Source organism: Epinephelus fuscoguttatus, linkage group LG15 (assembly GCF_011397635.1).
Source record: "Epinephelus fuscoguttatus linkage group LG15, E.fuscoguttatus.final_Chr_v1".
NCBI lineage: Eukaryota > Metazoa > Chordata > Actinopteri > Perciformes > Serranidae > Epinephelus > Epinephelus fuscoguttatus.
This window is the reverse complement of record NC_064766.1, coordinates 14332244-14345186: the sequence shown is the minus strand read 5'-3', so window position 1 is coordinate 14345186 and position 12943 is coordinate 14332244. Positions and strand designations below refer to the sequence as shown.

Here is a 12943-nt window from a genome sequence, read left to right as displayed (position 1 = left end):
AATGAAAATAAGCTATATTATACTGTCGGTAATTTTGATAAAATACTAATTACGACATATTTATGTAATGAAATAAAAGGGCCTTTGCATCTCCTCATCCCTGAGCAGTGTGCAGATGCAGAGGTCTGGCAGTCAGCGGAGAGGAGGGAGATGACTGCTGTTGAAATGAGAAGCGTCTGAGGCTGGCAGGGTTGAGAGGGGCTGGGCTGATGACAGCATCCTCCGCCGCTCAGTGGCTCCACACCTGACTGACTCCATCAGATGCACAGATGATGGAGCTCTCTGCGCTGCTGCCGGGTTATCCTGTTGCCACCATTTCGCACGTCCACTGGCCGACACATGTTCTACCAATGCCGTGATAACTACACTTGAACTGTTTTGGTTTTGCAGGAGTTTCCGGGTTTTATTTTTACGCGTGATCCTAAAGTGGATGGTGTGTTCGCCTTTTTTACATATTGTGAATGCTGAGTGGTCGGATCGAGGTGGTCTTTGTTTTCCTGGAAAAGCGAGCAGGAGTGCACTGATGCTGCGTCGCTGGTAAACACCAGAAATGGGTGCCATCGAACCAAGGTTGCCAGTCGCGGTTCATTCTTGGACCAGATTTGCCTTCTTCTTATGATAAAACATCTGCCCTATCCAGGTGTTAAACATCTACAAGTTGCTACACTGAGCAGGTAAGATTTATTTCATTCCTAGCTGTCTGACATTAATCCTCTAGCTCTGCATTTTGCTTTCAGTAGCCCACTGGCTGGCTAACAGACAGCCTTCAATAGAGGCTATTTCTGATCCATCCATCAGGCGTAGTGCGTCATCTTGATTGTCACCATCAGTCTCCTTTTGCGTGCACCCCCCAATTTTTCCAAATGGACGCACATCAGGGAAGGCTAAAAAGGACTAGGAGTCCATTTTACTGTGCTAATATCTTAGGGACACACCATGTCTCACTGTCCACACACACGTTTCAGCTTTTTAAGATTTAAATGGGACTTATGTAAGAAATCCCAACAGGCCTGTAGCATAAACTCACCACATAGCAGTAAGTGCACTTATACAACACATGCATGGACCACACACACAAACACACACACACACACACACACACACACACACACACACAAATGCGCTTCATCAAACATGCTAAACAGTGAAAGTGGCTCCAATATGCGTACGCCACACTCTGCTCCTGGATTAAGCTACCTTTCAGAGGAAGAGATTTATTCTCCTTTCATGTCTAGTACCCAAGATTTACAAAACTGCACACGATCAACCTCAAACACTGTGATTTCCCTCTTTTTTTTTTTTTTTTTTTTTTTTGCTGCTGTTGTTGCTAATTTTGCATTTAAAAGGGGTGAAATAATGGAACAGGCAGAGACAGGGAGCCAGATATGTGAGGCAAGCTACACAGAAGTTATAGGCCTTGTTAATGTAGAAAAGGCAAAATTATCTTAAGAGAAATTAAAGGAAAAGAAGAGCTTAATAGTTCCTGAAAGAGGCTGTTTTTCTTTTCAAAAAAAAAAAAAAAATCACTTGTCTGCGAATTACTGTGACAGCACAACAGCTAATCAATTACAGGATCTCATTTGATCATTGTGCTCTTCTCCTATGTTCCAGGCTTCAGTCAAGCAAACAAATGGTCCAATCAATAGCCTTTGGACAGAGTCTGCCATAGGGAGGATATCAATAACACGCTAATACACCTGACACACACACACGCACACACGCATACAGGCCATGGCGTTGGAGAACTCAGTCTTCCCCACCCGCCCAGACTCTCTCTCACTCCCTGTGGAGGAGAAGGGGGAAGGGGAAGAAGTGGAGGTGGCCACTGAGGCCACCGGCTCCACCGGAGTCTTCAACCTATCTGAGGAGCTGGGCCATGTCGTCACCACAGAGACGGCGCCACCGTGTCCGCCCCTTGCCAAGGTCGGCAGGTCGTTCCAGGCAAAGCTGGCAGAGCGGGAGGCCACAGCCAATCAGACCAGGAAGAAGACCCAGGGGACGGAGAAAGAGAGGGGACGATTTGGGTGGGGTGAGTGACCTTGTTTGTGACTGGCTGTCCTATTGAGTGCTGAAGTTTAAAAAATGTTCTGGCTGCTTTCTTTTCACTTCATTCAAGTCTGGAGAAAACTGAATGAAGTTTGCAAGTATGGTATATATTCAACTCCTCCAAAGATTGGGAACTATTGACTGGCTCTGGAGTCTGAATCAATGTTTTCTCTATCCCCACTCCACACACACACACACACACACACACACACACACACACACACACTGCATATTCACTAAACTTGTGCAGCTCCTCTTCCTTCATGACTCTGTCGCAATAGTTGTGAATCTCCTCTAATTTGAACCATGCTGCAGTGGTTCATGCCTCAGCGGTTTTGACAGTCTTGCATCTTTTTTCATTAGGCCTCTCCACTAGCTCTTTGTTTGCTCCAGTTTCTCTCTCCTCTTTGCTGTATATATTTGTGAAAGGAGAAATCAACTCTAAAAAGTATGAACACTGTTAATTAAAGAAGTGGATGTTCACAGTTTTTGTGTGAGGACACTGGCTAAAAGCACAAAATAAGAGACATTTTACAACTAAGCTTTTGAAGCTTTCAGAATCAAAAGCATTTTCCTTTTTCCAAGAGCCGTTAATTTGTGCCAAAATATCAACATACAGCAAGAAGTGCATCATAAGAAAGGTTGTCGTTGTTGTCACTGAAGCAAAAAAAATGAATAGTTTGGTATCCAGTTGTGGCTGGAGCGCACCCTCAGTAAAAAGCCTCTCTACAAAGAAACAACAATCTGAGTTCCCGTTAGGGTTGTACAGTAACTAAAGTCCAATGTTGTAGCTTTTTCTTCTCCGAGTGTTTGATGATGTTGTCCTGTCGCACTTCATCTCCTCTCTTTTCCTCACCTGTCTGTTTTCATTTCTGTTATCCCTTCTTCACCAGCCTGACTTTCTGCAGTGAGCCACACTGCATCTCTCTAAGTAGTTCTGTCCCCTGGCACCTTCCTCTGTTTATCCTCCGATATCTCTCCGTGCCTTCATTCAACTCACATCCTCTGACTGCTGTCACAGTCGTATCTTCAAACAGCAAAACTTTTCAGAAATGTAGAAAGGCAGCCTTGTGTAGGTTTTTGAAGTATTCTAAAGGGTTTTGTAAGGGGTTTCTTTGAACATAAGGTTATGAAACTAAGACACCTGTGAGGACTCGTCTTCTACCTTTTTTCAAGCATAGATAAGCACCAGATCTCAGGCTGCATGTTTTCTTCAAGAGCAAGATTTCCCATTTTTCAGTTTTGCATCTTTCTAACTTCTCTAACTGAGCTGTGTTGCCTCTCCTCTCTCTTCACTAGCCCGGACTCGGCGTAAGAGACAGCGCTACGTGGAGAAGAACGGTCGCTGCAATGTGCAGCACGGCAACATGCGGGAGACTTACCGCTACCTGACTGACATCTTCACCACGCTGGTGGACCTCAACTGGCGCTGCTCCCTCTTCGTCTTCGTCATGGCCTACGCCGTCACGTGGCTCTTCTTCGGGGCCATCTGGTACCTCATAGCCTACTGTAGGTAAGACTGTTGAGCAAAGAAGGTGGGAGAAGATTATTTATGTAGATCTATTCAGTCCTGAGCCACAGAGGGGTCTTGTTTCTTATCTGCATGCTTCGCTTTGACTATGCAATTCTGTCTGCCACTGGGTATGATCTCCTGGGACAATGAAGGAAGTGTTTCAATCATTGTGCAACCAAAACAGGAAGAGGATAGCACTTTTACTTTCACCAGTAGCTTTTGGTAGTTACCAAAGAGTATCATTGTAAGTTCTTTTAGTTACTATCCCAGTAGCGGAAATGGCAAACGGTGGAACAATGAAAGTAAATGTGAGAAACAAAATTCTGTGTGCCCTGTGTTGTTAGTATCAAGCTCTGAGGAAAGTGATCCAGTGTCTTTGCAACAATGACGCCAACAATAAACCACTTGTAAATGCTTAGGTGGAGGTAAAGTTATCGGTTTCTCCTTTAAAGGAACAGTTTGACATTTTGGGGAATGTACTTTTTTCCCTTTCTTGCCAAGAGTTAGCTAGGAAGACTGATAACACTCTTGTGTCTGTATGGTAAATATGAAGCTACAGCCAGAAGATGGTCTGCTTTATTCAACCCCTACAAAATATAGATATAACATACTAGTTAGTAAGCTTTTATTATTGTGTTTTTGTTCCCCTTAAGACAGAGCCAGGCTAGCTGTTTCCCTGTTCACAGTCTTTGTGCTAAGCTAAGCTAACTGCCTCCTGGCTGTAGTACCATCCTTAACAGACAGATATAAGAGTGGTATATCAACCTTCCCATCACCTCTTGACAAGAAAGCAAATACTTAAATTTCTAAAAATGTCCTTTACTATATCATCACAAGGCAACACCACCTTTTTAATTACTTACAGATGGAGGATGATGCTGTGAGAGAGTGACCAATATTGCCAGACATTTCTGCAACGGAAGCTAAAAAAGCCCCACTTTTCAGCCAAAAAAGCCGATGACAAAGCAGTATTAATATGACAGTGTATTTCATCATGATGTGTTACCTCCTCACTAGATGTGTCTGCTGGATCCCCCACTCTAATTAGCTAACGTATTCGTCTCGTAAAATCGTGACCTCTTTATATCAATTACAGGCCACCTTAAGCTGTGCCAGAGAGCTGCCGGTGTTATTGCAATTCCTTGGTCACCAACACAGGTCAATAAAAGTCATATATTATATAAATTACTTAATACCACTTTCATTAATTAGCTCTCCCTCTCTTGCCGGCGCTGTATTAATCAAGGACATTAGCCTGTGTAGCGAGTAGTTTGAGAGAAAATCTGCAGACTCCTGGTGGCACAGGACTGATAAACCAGCATAGTGAAGGTGTCATGATATATGACGGAGGGAGTGGGTTTTTGCAGCATCGAGAAAAAGCGACAGGATGAATGTTGGGTTAATCGTTACAGCTAATATGAGGATTGCATCTTATTCATTCTAAGTAGTAGCTGAAAGGGAAAAGGGAGAAACAAGTACATTTCTGCACCTTTGTTCTAAGAATATAAATCTTCTCGCTCTGTCTATTTTTCCCTCTTGACACCCACACCCACTTTTTCACCCCCCCACCCCCACCCCCCCTTCCCTTTCTCACACATCCTCCTCCTTTCTTTCCTCCCCAAGGGGTGATCTGGACCATCTGGAGGATGAGACGTGGACGCCATGCGTCAACAATGTCAACGGCTTCATCTCGGCCTTCCTCTTCTCCATCGAGACAGAGACCACCATTGGCTACGGCCACCGTGTCATCACTGACCAGTGTCCAGTGGGCACCATGCTGCTGCTGCTGCAGGCTATACTGGGCTCGATGGTCAATGCCTTTATGGTGAGCACCTGGGCTGGTACATGTCCGAGAAACAGGAAAATTAAATCATATTCGGATATTGGTAGTTTGTCTTTAGACACAGTATTTTGATTTAAAGACTGTTAGATTTGCCATAAATGCTTCAGTATTTCTTAATGAAACCTAAAGTGCAGGTCATAACCATTTAGAAATATTCCTTACCATACTGACAAAACTTATCTAGTACTTACTATATGTTAATAATCTAACACATAGTAACCATCAAACATGCAAGAGCACATCAGGAGGTGAGGTTAGCTTCTAAAACTGGTTTTCAGACCTTTCTGAAAATCACCTGAACAAGATAAAAAAAAAAGAAAAGTACATGTAAATACTGTCTGACCTGTGTCTGTTTGATTAGAAGGAGACCTCCTGTCAGTTCAGCAAAAATACAAATTTCCTTTTCTTGAGCTTAAAGAGAAGAGTGTATGCATCAATACTACGCAGACAAAATGACACTCTGGTCCAGATGGAACGCTTCCTGAAAAAGAATATTTACTTTAAGAGTGCTGATGGAGCTCGATTTTTCCCACAAAGTAAGCACTCTTTTGATGAGGATGAATCCACGTACAACATCCGAGCAGATTCATGTTTATGCATGTTTGCGAGCTGGAAACATGCCACATTAGCAACTGGGCTGTTTTATCATGCATATTAAAAAAATGACTGAGTTTGAGGTTCAAATGTCACTACTGTGTTTTAACATTGAAAGCTGGAAATGGCGAGCAACAAGCTTTGTGTGTATTCAGCACTCGTAACAAATGTTTACCTATGTACAGTCTGCATTGGTGTTAATTATGAAAACAATACATGTCAATCATTTTTCAATAACCCTTTTCTTTTCCAGTCATTGCAAATATTTGAGCCTGCCCTGTCTGTATTTGAGTTTTCACCTCTACTGTACCGTCCCCTCCCTCCTCTCCGTGCAGGTCGGCTGTATGTTTGTGAAGATCTCACAGCCCAACAAACGGGCGGAGACACTGGTGTTCTCTAAACACGCCGTCATCTCCCTGAGGGACGACAAGCTCTGTCTGATGTTCAGGGTGGGCGACCTTCGGAGCTCCCATATAGTAGGGGCCAACATGAGGGCCAAGCTCATCAAGTCCAAACAGACTCAGGAGGGTGAGACTATGAGATAAGACGTTTAATGATAGTATCGGTACATTTATTATTACAAATACAACCACAATAACTACTTCTAATTGTTCAATTACTACTGTTTCCACTATGGCAACTATAGCATCTCTCTCGACTCTTTACTTTAAATTAGTTCATTTGTTAAATATACTTTAACTTTTTTAAGTACATTATAAAATCAATAATTATTCCCCTCTCACTTAAGCAGAATTTATATTCAACTGCTTCTAGGATCAGCATCTGGAGGAGCTTGACTTCTCCTTACCTCCCATTTTATCCTCTCCTTTAGGTGAGTTCATCCCCCTGGACCAGACAGACATCAGCGTGGGCTTCGAGACGGGCGACGATCGTCTCTTCCTGGTCTCCCCGCTGGTGATCTCCCACGAGATCGACTCACGTTCACCCTTCTGGGACATGTCGCAGTCCCAGCTGGAGAAGGAGGACTTTGAGATCGTGGTGATCCTGGAGGGGATGGTGGAAGCAACCGGTGAGGAATGGGTTAAACGTTGTCGTAAAGTAACGAGAATGCAAACACTAAAATCATCCATCTGTCCCTGGTATATTGCTTTCCCTAACTTTTACAGGCACTTAAGTGAACTTGCAAGTCTGGCAGTTTTGTGCACAGCACGTAGACGATAATAAACATAAAAATGACCGAGCAGGATATGATAAGTTCATATGTTCGCATATGAAATGAAATTAGGTGATAGAAATATGTGCTGTTAAAAATCACTGTGAAATAGTGACAAAAATTAATGTAGCTTTTTCATTTTAAAAAGGTACAAGCCTTATAAATAATACCATTAATAATATTTAATTACTCAGGGGTTTTATATGATTTGTTGTAGATTTGAAATGATATTACAAAAAATATAACAACTTAACATTATTGCTTTGTGTGGGAAATAATACCTTGCAATTTAATTTGACTGTAAAGTTCCAGAGTCCTCTGTGTTGTAAGTGCATGTTTGGCTGCAACAACACATACTGAGCATTAGGAAATTAATCTTGTAGATGCATACAACTGTCTGATATTACAGTAATACCATCACTGTTTTACAGAAAGCAAAGCCTGCCCAAAACTGTCCATTAGAAAATGAAATTCCCTTTTCCAGGATGTCCAAGTTTAGATTTGCAATTTATTGTTTGAGAGCTCTCCGTCTCTTCTCGGTCTTTCGGGAGGCTTTAAAAGCATGATGTTGTGATTACAGGGGGAATATACACACATATATATTTAGATATGAGAACAGAAGTGAAAGCATTATACAACAGGGAACAAAACTGGATCGAGTGTTTTTATACTGTATGTTCTCATAACTTAACTTTTGACTAAAGGCACAGTCTTTCGAATCTCTATATTGGGAGAAGATTAAAAGGTGTTACAATATGCACCAAGGTGTCATAGCAGTCAGAGAAACAGTCCACGTCACATCCGTCCCTACACCAGCTAATGTGTTTCAGTGAACACTCACCTGCCCTTGAGCAAGGCACTGACCCCTTATGGACTAACTCACTATTACTCACACTGGATTCAAACACATTTTTTAAGCTCCAAACACCCCCCAGTCTCAGGAGGTTTTTTTTAGCAAAACCTTAAGAGGTATGTGTTCACGGTATACTGAGTGTGAACATCATTCACAGCAGCTGAGCTACACCTTATCTCTGCTCATAGATCCCCTGAGAGATTACATATTTAGAAACACAGCTTAACACCTATGTTATATTTATGGTTGTATTTCATGCTGTTGTCCTTCAGTCTGAAAACTACAAAATCCAATTGGGTATAAGCAGAGTCTGGCAGAAACAAATACCCAGTTACCTGTCCCCTGAAAGGATTTGGACGGGCTGTCTTTATCTTTTTCTTTATCCCCCTCTCATATCGTCTTATGTTAGATTCATTCTGAGAGGATGATATACTAAACTGTGCCCCGCTGTTTGGCAGGAATTCAGTGTATCAGAGTTATTCATGATGTGTCTTCCGTGAGGTAAAGGTGGCCTCTCTGCCTACTCCAAATATTGATTCCCTTAGTCAGATCGCTGTTGAGTTACAAAGAAGTAGCTGACAGTCATAACTCGGCTGCAGAGGATAGTCATTTAAAGACAGCTTGCTGATTTAACTGTGTGCGACTGTATGTAAACGAATTGTTTTAGGTGTGCTGCTTTGACTTTCGGCTCAGATTTTCGCCCAGTTATGTGTGACAGCAAATATTGTGAGGCACAATGAATGTATGCACTCATCAGTATGCTTGTGTTTGTGTGTGCAGGGATGACGTGCCAGGCGAGGAGCTCCTATCTCGCGGAGGAGGTGATGTGGGGTCACAGGTTTAGCCCAATGATGTCGCTGGCAGAGGGTTTCTTTGACGTCGACTATGGAGCCTTTCATCACACGTTTGAGGTAACGTCGTTTGAAGCAGGGGACAAAGCACAGGTTGATGTCGGGGTGTGTGATTTGGTAGGGTTAAAAAAATTGCCATTAGTCTTTTATGAGTAAAATTTCTACCCAAAACACTCCCTAAACTCTTCAGATTGCTGAATTTTATAATTTCTGTCTATAGGAGGACAGACAGTGTTGTCACAATGGAGTATGGTAGCAGAAAATGCTTCAACAATTTAAGATCTAATCATAAACGTCAAACTTTTTACCATTTTGTGACTGCTGTTTAACAAATTCTCAAAAGAGGCAAAACATACCAGTTCTCTCACCAACTACAAACTACACTACAAGTGTCTGAGTGAGAAAACCTGGAACAACTCTTGCTGTTATCCCTATTCTTGTCTCCACCTACATGTATAACCAGCAGTTGAATTCTCACTCTTGTTCTCTTGGGGTTGTTGAAAGGCATGCTGGGAAATGCAGGAACTCTAACTGAAGTATTTATTTCATGTTTATTTTGGTAGGGACGTACATAGCACGGGCCAATGCCACACACCAAAGATTTTATAACATATGCCTGTCCCTAGATGAGCTTTTATACAAATGCAAAAAAACTCAGCTGGAAAACACACACAACATGGAGCACAAACAGTGACAACATGTTAAAGTCTATAAGAAGCACCTGATTTCACATGACTACATGTTTGATCTCTCTATAAAACTGCTTCAGCGTGAGTTTAAAACAATCCTATTCATGCTCCATTTAGCCTTTGGCTTATGAGCTCCACATGTTGATACCCAAAGTAGGTTTTATAAATAGACTTGGCTTGTGGAGGAGAAAAGGGTAAATTGATAAAGTAAATTAGGACAGTAAAAGGAATAGTTTGACATTTTTGAAAATACATTTTCCAAATACATTTCTCCCCCAAATATTCTTCTGTTTTCAATTTGATTTCCAGTCCAGAAAGACACAAGAGACCCTTCATCATTATTGAACTGCAACTGCAATATTTAGGAAAGGCGTTTTTCTTTGGGCCCTTTGCAGTCCACTCAGTGTTTTCATTGAATAGGTTTAAATTGTATTTTGATGACACTCTCATATTTGTCTGTTATATATGAGGCTACCACCAGCAGCTGCTTAGCTTAGCTTTGCATAAAGACTGGAAACAGGGGCAAACACCTAGCTTGGCTCTGTCCAAAGGTAAGAAAGTCTACCACTAGAATCTTCCTGGTGTCTACGCTGGTTGTGCTGCCACCTCTCTGTGATGACAAGACTCCAGGAGTTTACACTTTGATTTTTGTGTGGGTTAAACATACAACAACAAAGGTCGAAGAGATGAGGTTTTTGTTACCTTCAAGGCCCAGACAAACCAAATCGACTGGATTCAAGGCCCACCAATAACAATCACGAACCATTTCTGCAAAAAAGAGCTCAATGGCTGAATAACACAATTTCACCTATTACAATAAGTTTGTTACGATCTTGCCCTCTTGACTTAAACCTACTGTTTACTTTCCTCACTTCCGTTTCTCTTCTTGAGCACTGAGCTGAACTAAATAAATTGGCTGAAAAATAGCCAACTAGTGCCGACAGTGCAGGACACACCACAAAAACTAGGGTGACAGATGCTCACAGATGACCGACCATCGGCTTGGTATGTCAGGGCCCTTACACAGAGGCAGGTTAGCCATTTCCAGTCTTCAAGCTATGCTAAGCTAACCGACTGCTGGCTGTAGCTTCATATTCACTGTACAAACATGACAATGGTGTCAGTCTTCTCAGCTAACTCTTTGCCTGAATGCAAATCAGTGTATTTCCCAAAATGTAGAACTATTTCTTTAACTTCTTGCTACCTTGGCAATAGCAATATCTTCATCATGTGGACACCTGAATTGAGACATTAGTGATTTCACCAACTCTCATGTTCCCCTCTCCCAAGGTGGACACGCCCTCCTGCTCAGCACGAGAGCTCTCACTGGCTGCAGCCAGACTCGACGCTCACCTCTATTGGTCCATCTCCAGCAGGCTGGATGAAGAGCCCACCCTGACCAATCAGACGGCCAAGCAGCCGGACAGCGGCTCGGCCAACAGCAAAGGAGGGGAGCCAACCTTCATCGTGGGAGAGATGACGGACATCCAGGAGCAAACAGGACTGGGCGAGCTGAACGGCAGCGTCGCCACCGACCAATCCGAATCAGAGGCCTAGAACAGAGAATGTTTACAAAGACCTTAAGTATATCACCACGTCACCACAATTAGTGTTTGCATATCTTTTCTTTCACGGCAAATGAGTAGTTTCATTAGGGCCAGTTCTACAGTATATGCCATATCTTATGTTGCCATATGGAAGAGTTTATTTCTTGATATTTTTTTGTCTTTTATTTCTATGTTGATCTTTGTTACAAGTGTACTGTATGTGTGCTATCTTTTTTTTTTTATCTGTTGTGTTAGCTCCAATCACCCTTGCCTATATCTACATTTAAATGACAATACTATGCTTTAGGTGGGGTCAACAATAGTATATCCTGTGGACCAAAGCAGAATGTTGCAAAGAGGTGACAAGGTGGTTGTTTGTGCAGAGTCACGTGTGTGGATTGTTCACATTTAAAATAGGTACAGTGCATAGACGCTTTATTTTCACCTGCGCATGAATATCACTAGATGATATTGAGGTATAGACTGAAATTGTAGTAACCTCAAATTTCTTCAGAAATGCAAAGATTGTTCGAAGGTTTATTGTTCATCAATCAGGTGTTAACAGGGTGGGAAAGTAACACCAGCCCACAGCCGCTGGTATATTTGTATACTCTGCTACAAACGTCATTTGGCAACAAACCATCATGTGGTGCTAAGAAATGTTTGAAATATCTATTTGGCTGCCAGAAGATTCTAAAAGTGGCCAGTGAACCACAGAACATGGACAACAAAGCTGGTTTCCTGCCCTGGGTGATTTCTTATCTTCTGTAGGCACAGAGTATTCTGTTTGTTTAAGAGTAACTTAAAAATAGAAGAAAGAAAATTTTGGCTTTGTATGTTTCTGCAAACCATGGACACATTACATTTTTACGTTCCATTGTTAGCACATGGTATGTGAGCTGACTTTGTCATCTGGAGGTAGTGGGGATGGTGGAGGGGGTGTCACCTAGGACGAGATGCTTGCCAAGATGCAGACCACTGTTCAAGACCACAAACAGCAAAACTGGTTGTTTTTAGTCGTTGCTGCATTTCCAGCAGCACCCACCAAACATGGGTGGTGTTCCAGCTTGGATAGTGCAACCTAACCACACCACTGAAACTTAAAGAAACGTCAAGTTTTGACACACATGACGTCTGCTACATAATAATGTACAAATGTAATGTATCCCTGATTTGCAGAAACGTACAATACCAACACTTATTCTGGCGATTGTGTTGCTTAACATCAGGCTGAAAAGCAGTGTTTTGCTGCCCTTTCTGGTTAAAAGTTTCAAGACTATTTAACCTCTGACCACGCCCAACAGTGATGTCACTCAGTCCTGTAGTACACCTGTACATCGCTGCTGTAAGGTAAGAAGTTAAACTGCTGGAGGTCAGCAAAAACAAGATTTAAGGTACTCTTTAATAACACCGGTTTGACTTTGCTGACATTCCTATCTGCACTTTCACATTATGGTGACTAGGGGATCTATCTAAAACCTTTAACGTAGAGACAGGTTATCACTTGAGTGTGTCTGTGGCTTCGTTTCACATACGACGTGTGTAGCACATGGATTATCTTTTGTTCCCAGCCAAGTAGAAATTGAAAAGCACAACAGTGTCCTGCTCAGTTAAGCCCAAACTCCTGCTTCTGCTGCTGTGTATATATGTGGCCATTTTTACTTGATGTTTTTAATATGTAATATAACACATCAATTAGAATTAATAAACTGCAGTATATTCCAGAACAGCTGTCTCAGATTGTGTGATATTCCGTGATGGGGCCACGTACATAAAGCACACTATATGTACATACAGCGCATACTGAAGTACTGAAACTGCTGAGTTGAGCGA

At 42.1% G+C, this 12943-nt stretch overlaps 1 protein-coding gene and 1 long non-coding RNA gene across 3 annotated transcripts in view; one reads left to right on the top strand and one right to left on the bottom strand.

Moving 5' to 3' along the window:
* Positions 1–477: 477 nt before the first annotated feature.
* On the top strand, positions 478–12818 carry kcnj9 (potassium inwardly rectifying channel subfamily J member 9). The gene is made up of 8 exons (XM_049599116.1): positions 478–674; positions 1612–2029; positions 3346–3559; positions 5183–5384; positions 6332–6524; positions 6829–7026; positions 8804–8934; positions 10854–12818. Exons 2-8 carry the CDS (start codon positions 1732–1734, stop codon positions 11118–11120), a joined length of 1503 nt encoding a protein of 500 aa, XP_049455073.1. The 5' UTR covers positions 478–674; positions 1612–1731; the 3' UTR covers positions 11121–12818.
* The window catches only part of LOC125902626 (uncharacterized), a 30905-nt gene continuing 28974 nt past the window's right edge, over positions 11013–12943 (bottom strand). For both annotated transcript variants that reach the window (XR_007451119.1, XR_007451118.1), the window contains exon 3: positions 11013–11116. This is a non-coding gene — a long non-coding RNA (uncharacterized LOC125902626). The remainder of the gene's footprint in view (positions 11117–12943) is intronic.